This window comes from Anomalospiza imberbis, chromosome 2 (genome assembly GCF_031753505.1).
Source record: "Anomalospiza imberbis isolate Cuckoo-Finch-1a 21T00152 chromosome 2, ASM3175350v1, whole genome shotgun sequence".
Lineage (NCBI taxonomy): Eukaryota > Metazoa > Chordata > Aves > Passeriformes > Viduidae > Anomalospiza > Anomalospiza imberbis.
In genome coordinates this window covers 116548701-116569596 of record NC_089682.1, presented here as the reverse complement: position 1 = coordinate 116569596, position 20896 = coordinate 116548701, and the positions used below count along the sequence as shown (strand labels likewise).

General features: G+C 41.5%; 1 protein-coding gene across 3 annotated transcripts in view; it reads left to right on the top strand.

Annotated features, from left to right (window-relative positions):
* The window catches only part of AFF3 (ALF transcription elongation factor 3), a 321802-nt gene that overhangs the window by 220086 nt on the left and 80820 nt on the right, over positions 1 to 20896 (top strand). For all 3 annotated transcript variants that reach the window (XR_010996658.1, XM_068182739.1, XM_068182738.1), the window contains exon 8: positions 9286 to 9337. Coding sequence is in view for 2 of the 3 variants with exons in the window: in XM_068182739.1 (XP_068038840.1) it covers positions 9286 to 9337 (52 nt within the window). In the remaining variant the exon portion in view is untranslated. The remainder of the gene's footprint in view (positions 1 to 9285; positions 9338 to 20896) is intronic.

Sequence of the window (20896 nt, the reverse complement as noted above, 5' to 3'; positions counted from 1 at the left end):
CCTATAAGGGCACAATATATTTTAAAGTCTCTGTAAAGTGTTGATTTTACAGTGAAACTCCTTCCACTTTTGAGGGGGTGGGGTTGTTTAGGGAGCTGTCTGTGTAGCATCTGGAGTTGTGAGAAGTCTGTAGCTCTACAGACCTGTCAATTTTCTATAGATTATCCTCACAGCCCATATCTTTAAATAAAATTGTATGCTTCCTTTCACAGTAGCCAACTGGATTCTTGTCTGTTTATTTTCTTGTTTTAATCATTTTTTCTCCATCTAGTCAAATAAACTGCTAAATTCAGTGTGTATGCTATGGAACTTCATCCAAAACTCTACTGTCTCCTTCCTGACAAGGCTGACAGAGAGTATAATCACTTGTATTGTCCAGAGTACTGTTTACATAAAGGAGCAATAAATACCTGTTGAAATTTTTACTGGAGGCCTCCCAGATGGATGGTTCATTTATTATTACAGACAGGGTTTCATTTACTTAGTTATTAAAAAAAGCAGGCCGCTACAGCCCATTTATAACTATATTAAAACTAAATGAAGCTATAAGTATTGCAGACGGGACTGAGTAAAATACATTTAGTGATTTTCCAGGAAATGGCTAGGCAAAGTATTTGAAAGGAAATGCTGAAAACTTCGGGGGTCCTGGTGTGTCTTTCACAGATGTGCTTCTACTGGCTGGAGCTGCTGAGGGAATGGAGGAGGTATAGTTCCCATATGTTCCTGTGCCATTCATGTATTCTGCAATAGCCTCTCTGTATCAGCCAGTCAGCAATGCGCCTTTGGGAATTGTTCCTTTCCTCCTCTAGCCTATCTTGACATGGAAAACTCCAGCTCAGGATGTCCAACAAACTTCTCCTTTATCCCAGAGACAGAATATCAACTGGGTATCAACTCCAGTTACAAGAGGGGATGAAGGTGCTCCATCAGCCTCAATCTGTAAAGGAATGGCAGGTTTATCCGGAGGATTGCAGAGGTCTTAGCTTGGAAAGTAGCACCAGAGGTCCACACAGACAGCTGTGAAAGTGAAGATGGTAGATGGTCTTTGTGGCACTTTTCTAGCACTGATGAGGTTTCACCAGACATTCTCACCCCTCCTTTGAATAAAGATAAATTGGTCAGTGGATGGGAAGCACATGGTTGCCTGTGAACCAGACCATGTTTTTATTATGTCCAAGCTAGACAAATAAAGGAAAGTCCCAATAAGGAAAGGTGGGTGTCCCAAAGCATAAAAAAATTGTCGACCGTAAATTGATGAGGTAGAAAAGCTGAGAAACAAGGCAGCTTGAAATTTTTTAAGCAGAGTTTGTTAGGTTAGCAAAAAGCTGCATTTCCACAATCAAGGCAAAAAGCAACTTTACTGAAAGCTAGTTCAGCTTCAGTGGTCAAGTAAAAGTAGTAATTAGAAAGAAAAAGCAATTTTTGCAATAGACATGAAATTTAAAATATATGTAATATGAATACATATGCATTACATGTAACAGTCTAAAAAAGAAAATATAAAATACTGAATATGGATAAAAGGAATGGATGATACTAGATCAAAGCTCAAGGACAATGAGAATATGGCTTTTCTTAAGGGACATGAAAAACAACAATAATAAAGAAATTCTAGCAATAGCCCCTGATTAGCTGGAAGTATTAAAGCTGTAATAGTGTTAGAGTCAATAAATATTTTTTTTACATGAGAAAAATCAGGTGTGCCAGACAAGAAGCTGAACAGTGTCTAGAGACAATAAGTTATTTAAAATCAGCTGCTCTGGAGAGAAGTATCCATACGCCTCAGATCTTCCATGTCACACTGCAGGCACAGGCTGGAAGACTAGCAAATCTGAGCAAAAGTCATCCGTGATGTACCTTGAAATGTGGGGTAAACCTCACCCTCATGATGACTCCAGCATAAGAACACGTGCTTGTACTGCTGGGGATTAGGCAGTAAGAGATCATTTGAAAGGAAATAATCACTGAGTACAAAATCAGATGCTGCACCTTCAGTGGGGAGACTTGGCGGTGGCAGCTCTGTCTCAGACACATTAAATTCCCCAAGATCTCTGCCCCAACGGCTGACACATGGGCAGTGCTGCCGTTCATGCACTCTTACTTCATTTCACATTTGAAATGAATATTTTTTTAGGTGGCAGCATCAGCAATGGCTCAGAAATCAGAGGGAGAGCGTTAGTAAATAACTGCTAATCACACCTAGAGAAGCTTTGGGGGTGCAGGGGCAGGGAGGCAAGAAACAGATCAGAAAATTGCAAGCAGCACGTTCAAAACTCTTACTCCTGAAATGTGTTTCCTCCTGTCACACAGAGCGTGATTAGCCATGAAACTTTGGCAAGCCCTCAGACTGATTGGACTACTTAGGCGTGAGCTGCTGATAAGTCGCTCATCACTCTTCCCTTTTTCTGAGTATTTGTGCATTTTTTGGTGGCCTCCTTGCTCAGGCAGTGGCCTCGCAGGGGTTGGTTTCCCTGCTTTCCTGAATCTCTCTTATCTTCAAGGAGGTACTCTGGGTCCTTCTGCCCAAACATCCCTCTCAGGAAGTGCTGTGGTCTGTGGGGCACTTTCTCACCACCCTGACAAGGACTAAAAAAATTCAGGGTATGATTCAATTGCATTTGTTGTCCCTTTCTTTATAGGGGAAAGACATCACAGGGCAATCACAGATGCTCACAGGGGCGGCTGCTGCAGCAGAAACCTTATTTCAGCTTCTGCTCCTAAGAGAGAGTGATGGCAGTCCTTGGAAGGGACTGCCTTGCATTTCTAATGAGACCATCAGCGTAATGGGAATTTAGCAGAATATTTAGCTGGTCTAAATGGTTTTGAAGAGCAGTGCAGACCAGCCTAGATGGATTCAAGCCAAGGACAGAAAACTTTTCCTTCAGAGTGTCTATTTTTTATTGGAATTGCTAATTCTATTTCTATAGACTGAGTCCATTTTTCAGGCATTTAAATTCTACACTCTGGAATTAAATCTCACATTGATATATAGGCTTCATTCCAGCATTAAGTACATTAATATTTCACCAGCCTGATTTTACTGGCTTTCTCCCTCTGTTTTTAATTAGATTTGATGGTATTCTATATAATCATGTTTTCCTGCATGTTTCTGTGTGGGAGAACTTGCACAAACTGTTTGTTAGGGGATTTTTACAACTTAAACATCATATATTCAGAGTGAATTTCAGATGCTGCAAGCAGTGCTTGCAGAGGTCTTACAATCCTGCTGAAAGCTCTATTACAGCACTTATAAAATATCCTCTTGATCTCGTTGTTTACCTTAATCCATAAGCTTTTGACTTTATTTTGTATAAAACAAAAATAAATACTACACCTTTCAGATAATATAAATGCATGAGCTTTTCCAAAGTGAAACATTTGCATCGGTTATAGCACTAGAGTGAAAAATAATTTCAGCAATCAGAATCTAATTAATTAAAAATTACTACTGTATAAAACCAGCCACTCCTATATTTAGGATTAGTAAACAAAGCTATTTGAAATACCTGTTTTGGCTGTAGGTAAGTAATGAATATAACTGCCCATCTGTTATGTGCAAGTAACCAAGGTTATAGCAACAACATTAATTTTCCTTTTTTTTCTCTTTCTCTCTTTTTTTTCCTTTTCCCTTTTTTTTTTTTTTTTTTTTTTAAGAAAGGAAACATGTTCATCTGTTTCTTATGAATTCTCTGTACTTCGTACCAGGCATATTTTTTCTAGCATTTCTCTTTTAGAAAGCAATGGAAGACAGCCAGAAACTGAAGGTACATTTGTCTTATTGGAGCTTAAGTCATCTTATGTACGTGAGCACTCGTAGCTGAAACAACCCCAGTAACACAAGGGCACAGTCTGGGTAGGAACATCAGATTCCCACCTGGCATTCTCTCTCATTTTGCTGGGGACAAGAGTTAAAGGTCTTACATTGTGCTGTGCCCCTGGGAATGTTTTGTTTTGCTTTTTTTGTAATTTGAAGGAATACTTTTCTTCTCCTATATCAGCACATCAGTTGTGACTTTAAACATCTGGGGTCAGTCTGAAAGTCTTCTAGCATACTGCTACTTAGAATAATATCTGTTTTCTTTCTGGGTTTCTGGCAATATCAAAATTAATGTCCAGTTCTTGAAAGGTCAGTATGCATTTATGGGAAAGAAAATTAAATGCCAATAAGGTACATTGAAAATAAGTTAATTTTTCAAAAGCATTCAGAATGAAACATTGTGGTAACCTAAACTCGAATGAACACTTAGTTATTTGATTCTGGTATTTCATAACAACTCTTTGCTTAGTGGGGTTCCTCTTCAGCTAAAATCAAAGTATTTTTCCACTACTGAAGTTCCTTTCCTATATAAGGAGCTGAAATCATAGAAGTCCATAATACACACAGTATTCTGACTGAGATGCTGCCTAGAACTAAACTGGAACAATATACTTCATCAGATTAACACAGTCACGAGGTCTTTTACAGATTGCAAAGACAGCGACTTCTGAGTTTATTTAAATTACAATTGCAATATACATGTATTTGTGACCTGGCCTTACAAACCATTGGCATGTTCTCTCCTAAAGTATTAGTGTTAATGATTTAATTACTATCAATATTTTTCCTTTGCCTTCTTAATTTTTTTTTTCTGGTCATTATAATTATCAACATTATCATAAAGACCATATCTTGTATACTAGCTTAGACCACCAGATGAACGTAGAGTTTTGTCCCTCATTTGTATAACCTCTCTTGAGATGTCAAAAGGGAACCTTTCTCTAATAACAAAAAAAAAAAAAAAACAAAAAAAAAAAAAAAAAAAAAAAAAAAAAAACAAAAAAACACAAACCAAACAAACAAACAAAAAAAAAAAAAAAACTCTGAGGAATTTTTGAGAGGTTTATACCTCAATAAGTAATTTGCAGGGAGAAGGAAAGAAAACATTGGGCCAAGGAATGTGAAATTTATCAGAGGTTAAAGTGAAATACAAGGTGTGGTGCCTGCTGCTTCTTTCATGTGCACCAGCAGGTGTGAAGGATAATTCCAGGGTTCGGGCATGTCTTCACTGTGGAAGAAAATAGATATCCCTCCAAGTAGGGCTATGCTGGAAGCACCTCTAAGTGGCCCCATACGTCAAAAGTGACAACAGATTGTCAGCTGGCTCTTGAGGACAACCTTCTCCAGACACTGCTGCATTGACATCTCCTTCCCCAGCAGCTCCTTCTTCTCAGAAGGACAATCTTCCAGCTCTGTCAGAAATCTTTGACATAAGGCCTGACTCTGCCCTCACACTAGAAACTTGTTACTTGGATGTTAGCTCCCAGAGGGGAAACCAGAGGTCTGCACTCTGGCTGGAGCTGAAGGTAACACTTGTTTGGGACTTAGCTTTCCTGCAGTGACAGATCAGGAGAAAAGGCAGCCAAGCAAAACAGCGGAGTTGCAAGTCTCAACTATTCCATTTGAGCAAGGTGGTTCCCTGGCAGCTTGTGATGACCTCCCATCCCAAATCCCCTGTAACTTTGATCCGGAGCACCTCCTGGCCCCTTGGCATGTTGGGCTGAGCAGGAGTCCCACAGAGCTCTCTGCAGTGCACCACATGGCTGCCCCAGCCCCAGTACCCTCCTGAACCAATGCAGTGAGTAGCCCTCAGATTAAAACTGGTCATGGTTTCTAATAATCTGGGCAGGGGGTTTGGTCACACAGTCACGTAGACGTTGGCAGATGTTGTATATCAGTGCCCTCTAGACCACTTTGTCTTTTTCTCTTCGTGTAAGTAAGCCTGCACACCCCCTCCTTTCCCCTGTAACTGAATGGCCCATTACCCCAGGCTGCAGCCCCTTGCTTACTGGAGAATGAAACCAGCTGGCTTGCTGAGGCATTTCTCAATATCCCAAACCCATCCTCCTTTCCTTCCGTTGTGTCTCTACCTGTCGCATTCTTTGTAAAGAAAGGAACAAATGCATTAATTAGAGAGCAGTGAACACTCCTGCCTGAGCCCACCCCTCACGGCCTCCACGACCTCACAGAGATTTCACTAAAACGTATAATTAGGTTCTGCAAAGTGACTTCCTGGCCATATGTGCCCTTTTCAAGTGCAGAAGCACTAAGTGGTGCTGTGTATTTTTCAGAGTACCACTTCATTGTTCTGGCTTTTGTTTACAAGGCTGTATTTACTTACCTCTTTACCAGTGCCCAAATACATCAAAGCCAGGTTCATTTTAAAGAAGCTGAAAGCCCATGGATGATGTCGATGTCACTTACTGGCCTGAATTTTGCGTGTTCTGAAAAAAGTGTAAAGGCTGTGTTTGCACATGAGCTTGTCTGTTCTTGTCTCTCCATCCTTACACTAAGTTTGCCAGAGTATTTAAAGAAATCCCATCCCAAACAAGGGTTGTTTTAAACATGGTCTGAAGTGTTCTGCTAACACAGGGTGTACTAAAGCTCATTCTATGTCAAAGTGCTTTTGAGATAAATTACAATTTAATGTAAGCTCTTGTGACCTTAAAGTGTTTTACTTCTCTTCTGTTCTCACTCTCTTCAAGTGGGGTCTGCTGGTCCAGTTGTGGAATTTTTCTTTCAACCACCATTGTTTTCATGATGGAAATGAGCTATTAAGGAGAAACATTCCTCAAAATCATCCATACTCAAAATTGATATCCCTTACTTAAGACACTTAGTGCAAAATGGGATCCCTGTAACGTAAACATCCCCTCCTCACCCTGGGTGTGCTTCAGCCAGGGCTGTGAGAGCTGCCCTGCTGCCCAGGGAGCCTCTCTGCCCAAGCCAGGTGACAATGTGGCTTTGTGGATGGGGGCTGAGGGCCTCACCTGAGAGTGAAAACTGTCTGGGAGCCAGCAAAGACTTCCAGGCACGGAGGTTATACCTGCACAGTTCCTGCTTTACAAGGTAGACCTGTACACTGGCAACCTGATACATCCCTGTATCAGCCAGATCCCTCTCTAGGGTCAGAAAAGGCAAGCAAGTGAGCATTTCATGATGGCCTGGTCTTCTTTCTATCCCCAGTGTTAGGAGCATGTTTGTAGGATGATGGTAGTTCCAAAAGGAGCCGCAAGCCCCAGGCAGGCAGTGCTTTTCTTGGAAAGCAACGCTTCTGAAATGAAAAGCAGACAGGGAAAATAAAGATGGTCTAAGACGTACAAGCAGAGAGAGTTTGAAGGATCAGTGCTGCCGATTGTTGTTCCTTTTGTGTGGATGGTACTGGATTGTATTCCTTGTCTCACACCGCCACACAGCCTGAAGGCTTCTAAATATCCTAGTCGCTTCGAATGACAAGCTCACAAAACACTTTTTTATATGTTAATACAAAAATACAGGACACTGATAAACACACAGAGGTATCTAGAATGTTTAATTATATGCTTTTGATTTTTCAGCTTCCATTTAGGAGAAGAACAAAACTGCTAAACCTAAAGTAAATGTACTTAGCTACCACATCAGTAGCAGAGATTCATGCATTCAGGGAAGAGCAAGAGGTGACACCCTGGGAGCTCTTTTCACACAAGCATACCACTTTCTGGTTAAATCACTATCAGTGCAGATTTCATCACATAGGTGCCAAATCCCAGATCTGAGCTTTCTATTTTCATGCACTGTTTTATGAGGGATGGCCTGATCCAATTAAAAGAATGAGCAATTGTAAGATTGTCTGGATCCCTGTAAGTGACGTGATCCAGGGCCAGCGTGGATCTTGTGGTGTTTACAGGAAGTTTTCCCTCTCTAATGTGGTTTATCTCCTAGGAGCTGTATCCTGTGTCATCACACCTGTCCTGTTTGCCCACTTCTCAACGGGGCTTGTTAGCTGGGTCAGTGCCTGCGTTGATATGGCCATCAAAGGAGGAAGGCAGAGAGAGCTTTTTCCTGACAATGGACATACTTTGAGATAAAATATAGGCAAGTCCTGCTGGGAGATTGGCAAGTCCCTCCAACTCAGTGAGTGTCCTATATATTCGAGGTGTCTGCATTGCCAAGAGATTCCGCTGAGTTTGATACGTTGATCTTACAGAGGAGAAATGTTGGCACAAGTAGAAGGAAATGTGGGGGAAAAGCAAGAGGAGAACCTTGAAGAGATGAACTAGCAAGAATTTCTGCTCCAACCCCCAGTCCTGTTCTTATACACCTACGGTCCCTGAAAGGCGCCGTGGGGAAAGAGGGAAGCAGCTGTGACAGCAGCAACAGGCAGGGACTGTGCGTACAGCGGGGAGCTGAGGAGAGCGTGGTGAGGCTCGGTGCTCTTTTCAGACACAGCACACCATGTAGCCCATGAGAGAGTCATGCTTTTCAGGCACGCTCTTGGAAGATCTAGGCACAAGTACAAGGAGGTGGTTTGAAATTACTACATATGTCTTCTTGCAATACTTGCACTCCAGGGACCACCCACGGCACAGGACGTGTTTGAATTGCTCACCAAGCTTTCTTCTGGAGCCGAGATGAAATTACAGATTCTTTTTTTCCCAGAGTTGAAGAAAAATTAGCAACTTTCTGAATTATTACTATTATTACTGAGGCACTTTTTAAAAATAGGTCCTATTCTCTAAGACTTTTCAAGCACTGGGGGAAATCTTTGCACATCTTCAACTCCTTTAACTTCTGGTTACTTAATCTTAGATTGTAAAAAAAAATGTATGTAGGTGAAACCAAATTCCTCTTCTTTGTGAACCAGTTTAATCAAGTTGGGGAAAGGATATGGAAAGGCAGGATGAAACCCTTATTAGAAATCTTATTAGAAAAGATGTGTTATTTCCTATATTTACATGACAATTAAATCCTGTGCATCCTCTTGTGCACTGAGAAAATATATTTTAGTTTTAATTGTTTCAGTCAATGTCAATTTTACATCAAACATGCAATAAAGTAAAAGTGGCCTTTGGGAAACATCACTGAACCTTATTTTGTGCTGCAGTACTGCCAGTGTAAACATCTACTTCTGTTTTGTAAGCTCAAAGCCAAATGGACAAAAAATTTCCCCTCAGGGAGATTACTGACCTGTCAGCATCAAAAATATTCTTTTAGCATATAAAATTGTTTGCCAGTGATTGTAATAACAAGAATATTTGCAAAATCCATTATTACTCTAACAGACATTTTCTTTTAGGCAGCAATAGTAGGAAATTAATTAAAAAGTTAGCTGATAGCAACTGGATAAGATATAGTGTCATGGCTACAAAGTTCCTGGGATAAAATATATTTTCTTTCTACTTACATTATTAAATATTTACAGTAAGTCTGAGGAAATATCCAATCTAAAGCATTTTGATAAGTTATAATTCATTCTGCTTGCTTTCCAGAATGCTAGAAGATGACCTCAAGTTAAGCAGTGATGAGGAGGAGAATGACCAGGTAAGAAGCAGACACGTGTCACTTGAAGCATGTTTCATGTCGAGACTGAGCTACTGCAAATATTTTGCTAATGCTTTTTCTAAACATACAGGAAGGTTATCAAAATACATGGCAGTACTGTAACTGGAGTAACAGATGTTGCTGCTCAGAGCCAGCCTGCGTGTGCTAACTGCTGGATTGGTAGGGAGCAGGCTGCAGTGCTCTTGATTTATTACCTTGATGCGACCCAGAAGGTTTTAGTATCAGCTTCCTTCTGATTTGAATTTGTTTTGTTTTAAAGAGTGGCCGAGGAGGGGAGAAACAGGAATTCTGGATTCAGGGTTCAGGCCAACTTTGCAATCATGAGCTGGCCCTGGGGATTAGCTGCTGGGCTGCTTATCTCCTACCTGCGTCCGGCATTCCCCCAGCCCTGGCCTCTCCTCTGAGCATTTTTGGTCTTGACTCTGCGTGGCCCATGCCTGCTAAGAAAACTAAAGAAAACTGGGAAAAGGACTTGGCTGTGCATTTGATTCACTCCGTGACAGAGTGATTACAGCAACTGTGTTTTAAACACCCTAAACTACCTGACTGGCAGCAGATACACCATCCAATGTTTTCCATGTGTCAGGGGAGCTGGGTTTTGTTGGCTGTAGGACTGTCTCCCAGTTTTTCCTTAAAATATTGTTGTGTTTTGTCTAAATAGCTAAGGACTCTGTAGAACAGGGCTGGAGCTTGACTTTCCCATGACCAGCTGAGTGCCTCATTGCCAAGCAGTGCTATGCTGTGTTCTCTCCTTCTCAGTATCCTGGCTTGGATAATTTGGTTGGGAATAAGAGGCCAAGACCCCCTTCCCTTCCTTCTTTCCCTAAAATGCACGACCCATGCCTTCACCAGAGTATATGAGGGTAATACTGCTCGTGGCTGCATCTCAGATATAGTGTGGTTTTCTGTCCTGGTTTTGGCTGGGATAGAGTCAGTTTTCTTCCTAGTAGCTGGTACAGTGTTGTGATTTGATTCAGTGTGAGAGCAGCACTGAAAAGTGCCTGATGTCTCAGTTGTTGCTGAGCTTACCCTGAGTCAAGGACTTTTCAGTGCCTCCTGCTCCACCAGCGTGCACCAAAAGCTGGGGGAGCCTATGGCCAGGACAGCTGCCCCAAACTGGCCAGAAGGATTTCCTTTCCACAAAACATCACTTCCAGTACATAAACTGGGGGAAGTTTGCTGGCACCAATCACTGCTTGGGAATGGGATGGGCATCAGTCACTGGATGCTGAGCAATTGTATTTTGCATCACTTGTCCTTCTTTGGAATTTATTTCTCTCTTTTTATGGTGTCCCTTTTCATTGCAATTATAATTCTTACAATATTATTATTTTATTTATTTTATTTCGACTGTTAAACTGCTCTTCTATCAACTCATGAACTTTTTTTTTCCCCTGCTTCTCCTCCCCATCCCACTGGGCAGGGGGAGTGAGCAAGCAGCTGCATGGTACTGTTGCTGGCGGGGGCAAAGCCATGTGAGCTTCAAATATGATTACTTCAGTCATGGGTAACTTGAGTACCCAGATGGGTAGGCTAGAAGTATATCTAGGCTTCTGAAATTCAGGAACTTAGACAAATAATTCTAGGTTCATAGGATAGACATGATTTTCTTTAACTCTGGTTATTAGATGTCTCTATTTTACAATATATTCCAAACAACAGGTAAATCAAAACTTTTAAATATTTATACTAAACCACTGTTTTATCTATTTTGAGCAGAGCTTCTTGGCGTTAAGATTCAGCACATAGATTCTATTATTTACATATTTATTCAATTTCTTTTTGTTTAACATATTTCATCCTGAAACACTTCACATTTAATTACTCTTCCTGCTTGTCTAGATAGTTTAAAATACAGCTCACAGACAGCAGAGGACAAAGTAAAGAGAGGGATGGAAGGGATGTCTGAAGAGTAACAAAAGCAGACCAAGGTGCCATTGATGCTGCAGCCAAGGGCTGGGTGATGGTGGAGGCACAAGCTGCTGGCCAGGAGAGATGTCCTTCAGGCAGGGGGACAGGATCCTGAGTAATGATGTCAGAGTGAAACAGGCTGGGAGACCCAGAGAGAAAAAATTCTGGTTTGCTTCATAGCAAGCAGAAAAGGACATGTGAAAGCATTTAATGTGCATAAAGAACATGAGCAGTTTAGGCAGAGAAGGGATTGTGGAAAAGTCCTACTGGTCGGGCAGGCACACATGGACCTCTGGTTTAGCACTGACTTGTAATTATTAGCATCTTCTGTGTGTTCATGTGCTGTGGCAGGTCTCTGCTCAGTCACCAGGGCTCCAAGATGCAGCTGATACAGGCTGGGTCTTTCACCTCAGTGCTCCAGCAAGCTCTGCAGAGCCAGGACAGAGCTCACCACCCACGCAGCAAAGAGCAGGGCTGAGATCCCATGACTCACTTCTAATCATCATAGGCCCTAGCATGAACAGCCTTTGGAAATTACTTATTTATTTGGTCCCCTTTCCTAATCACAATTTTTTTCCTAACTTGGCTCTACAGACAAAAATCTCCCAGAGGCATAGCCTGGCTCCTGCTGTATGAAATGCTTTGTAGAACCTTAGCTGAGACCCCTAGTTTCGCTTAATGAACAATCCTAAATAAATATACCTGCTGAAAAAACAAAACACTGCCTTTCCATCCACCTTGCAGGAAATAGACAGAAAAAAGAGTAACACAGACTCTCTCTTCCAATAACTGCTCAGATGGACCTGTGTTTAAATGTCAGCAGAACTCGTTTCCTTTTACTTCCTAACTCAGAGGCTCTTTAATCTCATATCTCCTGAGCTCAGAAACAGGAAAGAAAAAAAGAATCAGAGATTAATAGATAGGAACAGTACATGAGAGATTCCCAGATATTCCTCATGTAATAAATTAACCTTTGAGCAGTCAGACTCATTCAAGTAGTCCAGTTCCTCAAAGAGCTGAAGGTGAGCTGTACACAAGCTAGCAAGCTTTTAATTTTGCTGATTTCTAAATGGGGAAGTTTAGAGGAAAAACTTTGAAAACTTTGGAAGAGATTTTGCCTTTAAGTCTGAAATTGCCAAGCAGCCAATGGGAAGTTTCTGAAGTTGTACAAAGGGGGACAGATGCTTCTGTGCTCCCAGGGCTGTGACCAAACCAAGGAATGTGAGCCATGGATGAGGGAGGCCAAATGCAAGACAGAGGCATGATTAAAAGCTTCAAGACTGCAGTGGGCAAAGCATTCCCAACCCTTCCCTCAACACCAGCAATTAAGGTAGTGAGATTCACAGACCCATGAGAAGCCAAAGAGCCTGGCTTTCAGCTGAGTACATGTGCACCCACAGTAATTATATTATCCACACGTATTAGTCTCATAATTTTAATTACATAAATTTATTTTTCCTCTTTAATGAGCATAGTTTATCCATTTAAACTGATCGTTTCAATTTTACAGGCAGTGATCATAGGATCTAATATGCAGAGAGAAAATTTCCTGTTGGCATATTTTACACCACACAGATTGAAGAAAATATACTTTTTAATCCTCAATCAATATCTGAAGAGCATGCAATTAGCAAATACCAAGGTAGTTAACATAAATCTGCAAGTTAAAGAGCCAATTCATTCTGATTTATAACACAGAGAGTAATAATTTCATCATCATCTCTCCCAGAAAGCATCTGAAGCTTTGTAGCATGAAGATGTCAAAATTGTACTTAAGATTGTTCAGGCTACTGAATTGTAGTGGTTATTGCCTTTTGGCTCTTTGAAGTGTGGCATAGCACATGAAACAGTCCCCATTATAATACCCTGCTCTTCTCCATAGAGGTCACTGGATAACTTAAATCAGTCTTGGGTGAAATATTAAAAGGAGATTGTCAATTGTAATGTGAACAATTCTCTTTCCCCCCCCCCTCACTTGTCCTTTTACAACATGAACATTTTGTAATAGAAAATAATTCCTTTAAGGGGAGAAGGATCCCTGGCATCATTTGTGCAATTCGTGTCAATCAATAGCCAAATAAATTAACTGACTGGTATGCATACATGGAATAACAATCTAACATATTTTTGCAACCCAAGTCTGCTTCCTCATATGCATTTTTTTTGCACAGGATCAGGTTGGTTGCCGCTGAAGTTTTGTGGCTGTGAAAATTTATTACCCACAGAGTCAATCTGCATTCTGGCTGCCAAGTCTGAATAAATAGAGTCATTGTGCTTGTCTGGAATATGTAACCAAAGTTCATCGAGTCAGCTTGACTTTCACATCCCACGAGATTCATAAAAGCCAACACCCTGGTATGTGCTCTTGATTCCTGCCAAAATTTTGTAAAATTGTATAAACAGGAGTTGAAGAAGCAATCAGAACACACTCCCAGGGACGTGGCTCTGCACTCTAGCCCCGGCTGATGTCGAGAGGGAAGACACAAGATTTTTCTTTTCAAAGAAAAAATAGTAGGAGTACTCTCCTGTGGTGGCAGGTAACCGCAGGGGCATAAGATGCCCCCCTCGCAGAGTGCACAGGGAGGCAGCAATCAATCCTCTCAAGTTCCTTCATTTTGCTCATGTGTCCTGCACTGAAGGAAGAGATCGGGCACATTTGCCTTCAAGTGGCCACCTTCCTCAGGAGAGAACAAGGACGGACTGGCCCTGCAGGGTGTGAATGGTGTAAGCGAAACCAGCCCCTCCGCAGGCAAGCCAAGACAAACAGAAAGCCTTGTCACTTCACAGGAGACCTCGGGGGAAGAGCAGCCTCAGAAAGTTCACAGCTTTAGCACAGTAAAATAAAAGGCTTGTCAGCCTGATCTGGCTCGGCACTCAAGCCCCATAGGGTGATGGAAGCCCACCCAGCCTGGCGCCTTCCTGGGCATCTTGGGGTTGCCTCCCACCCGTAACAGCCCAGGGACAGTCAGAGTGGGCTGCTGGCCCTGGGGGACTCGTCCATGCTTCAGCATCACCCTGGTCATGGTCAAACCATAAAAAATGATGCTGATTGGAGTTACACTTGTAGCTCCCGTGGGAACACACATGCCTATGTTTTGTTCCCATCATGTATGCGTTGAGGGTTACCAGGGCATTGCTGGAAATGCCTCTTTCTGGTAAAACTGTCAGCAGCACAGGCATTTAGGACAAGCCAAATCTGTCACAACACTCCAATCGGACAAAAGTCCATCTATGTGCTCGATGGCAATTGGTGTGGGACTTTTCCCTTTCACTTCTGGAGGAAAATTATCCTGAAATTAACAGTCACGCATCTAGTCACCCAGAAGGAATGATTTTTAGTAGAGTCATTATAAACAGTACTTCTGCCTATGAAATGTAATATTTCAGCTAATTTGAAGCCGTCTGTAATGAATTCTGAAAAACATTGATAAAGGAGCAAAGCTTTCTTTGTGTAAGCCTGTTAGGAGAGCACTTTCCAAAGTCAAAGATGAACTGAGCAGAGCACCAAGGCAGGAATATCTAGAGAGGAGATTTATTGGAAACAAATTGCAACACAACACTGCATAGCCCTGTTCATTATTAGAACAATTTTTAGACAGTGTTAATTGCGTTCGCATATGCCATGTCCAAATATTTTAACCACATTATGTCATTTTAGTGTTGTATTCCCTTTTATTCACCTCTTCATTAGTGCAATACTTGATGCTTGATCAGAAAGGAAAATGAGTGAAAAAGAAGATGAGAACACTCAGGTCTAGAGAAGAAGCACAGAGCCTGCATCATTTCTGCAAATGAATTTCTCTCAAAAAAAAAAAAAGCCTTGATAAACTTGGAGGAAAATATCTTTCTGATGAGAAGTTTTTCACTCCACTGAGCACAGAAAACTTATTTCATGAAGTCTGGGTCTGGCTGCACACGAGTCTGACTGCAACCAAAACCGCACAAATCAGAGATAAGCAAAAGTGCAAAAAAATAAGTTTTGGGTAAAGGAATGGCTGGAACCTCAGGTGTTTTTTAAATTAATTCAAATGCTCTGTTCAGCCCCCGTCACTATAATGTGAGTGTGTTTTTAGACTGGAGGAATAGGCAGTGTAACAGCCTTACCTAACTTGGGTAAGTCCATTATTTCCTGTGTATTAGAGAAGCAATTCTTTTGGTATCCAACTTAACTAGAATCCAGAGTAAGATTTAAGCCAGCTGAGCCAAAGATTTTTTGTGGTTTGCCAGCTCTGATTTTAAAATCTCCATGACATCTAAATTTGCACTTCCACAAGGCATGACAAGAAGACCGAGATTGCCTCACTGAAACTGTCAGATGAAAGAAAGTAAGAGCTCAGTCTTGTCCTGCCAACTTGGCTCACATCACTACCTATCTTACAAAATCAGATTCTATGGCTGGCAGGCAGGATCAAGCTCTAAATTTGAATGCCACCACTATAAATGACAGTGAAAAAAGTTAGAGACCTGCTTGGATCTTGGACATGCGCAAAATCTGGGGACATTTGAGCATGGCACTTTGATCTGCATGCTCCTCAGTAGCAAAACTCCAAAATAGACAGGAAATTAAATTTAAAGTGTAAGGGCATCTTCCTTGTCTCTTCATGTGGATGCTGTGACTAAGCTGTTTTAACTTGGTAAATCTCCAAAGCCTGCCCTTTTCCACTCATATCACTTTTTTCCAAGACTTCCTTCTCTATCTGACGTAACATTCTTAACCTCATCTTCTTTAAATATTTTTTTAGAACTTTTCTCTCCTTGTGAAGTAGAATTACTGTATGAACATCTGTTTTGACTGGCGTGGGAATGTATCCTACTGCAATCAATTCAGCAGTGTTGGCTAACTTGAGGCATAAGGGAGGATTAGCTCCAACATTTCCAGGCTGGATTTTGCTTGTCCCTGTCTCTCATAAGCCTTCCAGGCTGTGCACTTTTCCTCCTGCTGCAGAGAGCCCTTGCTGCAGCCAGACACTGTGCCTGAGTCTTGGTTCTGCTCAAGCCTGGCCACCCAGCTCTGTTTGCCTTCAGGCAAATGCATGCATTCCAGCATGCCTGCAAGAGAATGGTTAAATAATCAGCAATCACAGATGATCAGTGCTGTTGTAGTCACAGCTATTAAAAGCTGTGTCTCTCACAGGTGTGCACACACTCGGGCATGCACACAAACACAGCCTCACAGACTCCCTGGGAGCTGCCTGTTGCTCCCTGCAAGGAAGAAGGCCAAGCTCACTTCTCTCCCCTTAGCCACTGAGCCTGGGCAGGGGTGATATCAGTATGAGGAGCTGTATGAAGGAGATGTGGTGCACAGGGGTGGGAGACAACAGAAATAGAGAGAGGCAGCTGAGACCATGTTAGAAAACAAAATGAACACAAAAGGGGAAAGGGATTAAGGGGAAAAAAACAATGAAGAAAATAAATTGCAGGAAGAAAGACATTATAAAGGGAGTAGAAGCTATATTAGAACATGATGAGAAATAAGCAAAAAGATTCAGAAGCCAATCCATCAAAACTACAATTTAAGAAAAAGAGACTGAGGAACCATTGCTACAATTTCTCCTGCACCTAGGATGAAAACTGCCTCCTCTGAAGTCAGTGAGAGTTTAACCACTGGTTTCAATCAGCCTGGGATGTTACCCCGTCTTCTTTTCTATTTCATTGCACAATCCAAACAGACACTTTGGGTAGTAGCAAATGCATCACAGTTGATTGACATAGCACATCCCTGCGAAGTGTTACCACTACTGGGGGAATTTAGGCTTGTCTTTCCCCTATTTTCACATATATGGACTTCTCAAAAAAAAATCTACTTTAATTTCTGAGCCCTCAGACTTCCCAATAAATCTTTCAAAGCCTGTGGCACAGTACTGACAATTCTTGTCCGCAACAGCCTAAGTGCAAGCAGCACTTCAACCAAGTTACTTTTTCCTGGATAAGGAGACTACTTCTGTTGAGACAGAGGGGGTTTTCCAAGGTGACTTTGCAATGACTTTCCAATGTTTGCAATGACTGAGACCTTCCTAACAGTGGCATTGGAAATTAACCATTTATTAATGTAAAATAACAAGGACTTTTCTTCTGTTCATCTCCAATGAAAAAGATTAAAGTTAGCTCATCTGTGTTGTAACCTTGCATGGTTTTTGGGGCCAGACTGCAGGAAAAATCTGAGCAGATGCAGGACAGAAGCCTCAGCGTTTACAGATTTATAAAACTCTCTGTATGGTTAATACCCATGCTGATTATACAGCAATTTGGAGATCCAAATCACTTTACAAGTATTAACTACTTAATGCAATGCCCGTGAGAGGCATTTAGGTAGAGCTAAGCAAGAATTATTATCTCTGTAGAACTGACAGGGAGACTGTGGCTGAGATGTGGCTTGTTTGAAGCCACACGGCAAGCCAACTGCAAAGTCAGGATTAGCACTTGGGTCTTTCACTCCCAGGTGCTATGTTCAAGTCACTAGACTGTGTTGCCCCTGAAGATTAATAAGGATTAATGGGCAAAGCAGAGGAGAAAGAACAATGTATGCTAAGAATATAATAAAACTCCAGGGTGAAAAATTAATACTGAGGTGTTGAAAGACATCAGAGAAATCGTGAAATCCAGAAGGAGTTTTACAGTTTCTTAAAAGATGTGGCTCTGATGATAACCAACTCCAAAATGGGAAGAAAGGATGACCCTTGTAAGTCTTACAGTCTGTAAATCTTAAATAAATATGAACCAGACAGTGAGAATCACATTCATACATTTATATTGCAAATTTACAGAGAAACACTCAAGTTGCAGTTTACAAATGACTTTAAATCCTTCAGAAATTCACACTGGAAAGCAATCCTCAAACAAAGCCCCTAGGAACAGTGAGGAGTACAGAATAATGCAGTGAGAGAAGGCATGTCAGGAATCATTTACGATAAATTGCCTGACCTGATCTCCTTGGGCAGCTTCCTGTGGCCACAAGATGATCATGGGCATTTAACCAGAGCAAGTCTGTGGGTGCAAGAGGTTTCCAGCAGCTCTGCACTCTTCAAGGAGAACACCGAAAACTGGAGAGAGTTTCAAGACATGGGAGAAAGATGCTTAACACATTGGGAGAGCATGCCTTGGAGTGAAAGACATCCACAGGATGAACTGAGCTTGTCCAGAGCAGGGCTGCTGGCTGGCTGCATGGATCACAGCCTATAAACACCCGTGCAGGGAGAGGAGCTGGGAGGCTGCAGGGCAGCTCTGTGTCACAGGCACAGCTCTAACGTCCAGCACAAGAAGGTGTTTATAAGCTCATCTTCATGTGGAAGGTGAAAAACTGCGTGTGGTTGGACTGAGGTGGGTTCACAATAAGAGAATTATCCAGAAGTTTTGCTCTGGGTCCACAACACCACCCAGGTTTGAAGCAGGAAAAAACCCCACTCTGTGGAGTCCCATCGCCCAAACTGCAGTATGCAATCAGGTTGTGCCCTTCACAAAAATTTCTTCCTGGCTTCACTAGCTTAAGAATAAACTGCATTTAAGCTAAAATAACAACAAAACCTTTGGAAATGAAAACAGAATCGACATGGAAGATATGTGAAGAGTGAAATGTGAAAGAAGACAGGTATAAAAGTGTTTTTCCTGGTTTGGTTCCCAAATGGCAGTATATAGTAATGACATCTTTCCTTAACCCTGGCTTGGAAAAAGTGTGTCTACAGCTCATTAACTGCAGTCCAATACAGGGTGACATCCAGCACTCTGGGTGGTTGCTAATATGAGAGCTGCTGACTTAGAGCATAAATGGTTCACTGCACAGTTCCAGGGCAGCACCAACCACCCAAGGAAGACAAACAAGATGGCATGGAAGCTGTGCAATTTACTCATGCCCAGGCAGCATGTATTGCTTCACTGTCACCAAAGAAATGGTTCGAATTCTCACCACGTGTACACCTGTGCCATCTCAGGGAAGTCTCTGGTGTAGCTCATGTAACTCCATACAGTCGCTGTAACTGAGCTCTCTCAAAAAAACAACAGTTAATCCACAGGACAGGCAAGATGGAAAGCAAAGTGCCTGAATCTGCCAACAGCCAATTTATTGGCTTTTATTTGCCAAAGGTTGCTGTGGGTGAGGTATAGGAAAATGCATCTACAGTCAGCCCACAGTGCCTCCACAACAGTCTTCCAAGCCCAGCAGAACATACTTCAGTAGTTTTCATTTGTTTCTTATCCAAAAATGCCTGTGAGCCCAGCAGTTTATGAAGCAATCCTTTTGCAACAAATTTAAAAAAGAGGGATTTCTGGGGAACACTTTTAACACTCCTGTATCTCCATCTCAATAGCTGTATTCAACCCGTTCTGCACACTGCTCAGTCCCAATTACAATGAGTAGCTCACTGCTCAGTCCCAATTACAATAAAAGTATTTAATTTCCTCTCTGATTTCCCTTCAACAACAGATTGCAACTTGTCACACTTCAAGCTAATTTTGGTAGCTCATTTAACACACACTGAAACCTGAATATGTTCCCAAGCTCTGGCTCATTGCAATAAAGGATAGAGAAAGGAGATGAAATCTCTGGAGATTGAGAACCCAACCATGATTACTGCTGGCTGAAAACTTGTTTTGTCCCAGTAGTCTTGGGGTACAGCTAGAATCTTCCATGAATGATTAATAGACTATAGACAGATCAGTGAAACTCTGCCCTGATTGTATCTGAACCAACTCAGCTGGGGATCAAAGAAGCTGATCAAAAAAGCTGGGGACTCAGCCGCTGTCCTGTAATTTGCAATTCTTGATGTAGTGAAACAGCACAGTTCATACTCATTTACTGTTGCTAGTTTCTCTAGCTAAAGTACCTGAGACACCTGAGTGATTGGTCCTTTCCCTTCCCTGCTTCCTTCTCAGCATTTAAGTTACTGTGTGGTGAGCTGGCCTCCAATATCCATGTTCATATTGAGGAGACTCTTCCTCCATTTAGTAACCCTGCTGATTCCAAGAACTGAGAATTCAGTATTATGTTCCTTGCTGGTGAACACATTCTACCACTTATCAAGAGACTATTAAGCTTCCCATAAAGCACTTTTTAGTGCTAAGTCTTGTAGATATTTAAATTCAGTCAGCAATATCAAAATTATTTCTTATCCAAAATTTCTATAACCAGCATAGTAACTTACTTCCAGGAATAATAAAGACTGTAGAACATATTCTCAGATTTCTTGATGGATGATGAGTTGGCCTCAGTAAAGTTGTTAACGATGTAAAATAAAATGCAAATTAAATAGCACAATCAAAATGTAGCTATTAAAAAAATAGTCATGCAGGCATTATATGATATTAAGTACTACCCCTTTGCTTACACTGTTAGTTAGATAATACCAGCATATTAGAAACATAATAAATCACAAAAAAACTGTTTCTATAGCTGTGAGTTCTTCAGACTATAGGTCATAACCCTCCATGGGGATTCCTGAATGTGTTTGAATGGGATCACAAACTGTTAGCAAGAAGTGAGGGCAGATATTTCCCCCTAAATTGAGCAGCCCAGTCCTGTGGCAAGGAGGGGAACAGGAGAGCAGATTGTAATTAGTGGCTGTAAGTATTTATACTTGCTAGGGAACAGCTAACTACCTTTAATTACAACAGCTCACTTTCTCCAGGATGAGGGGA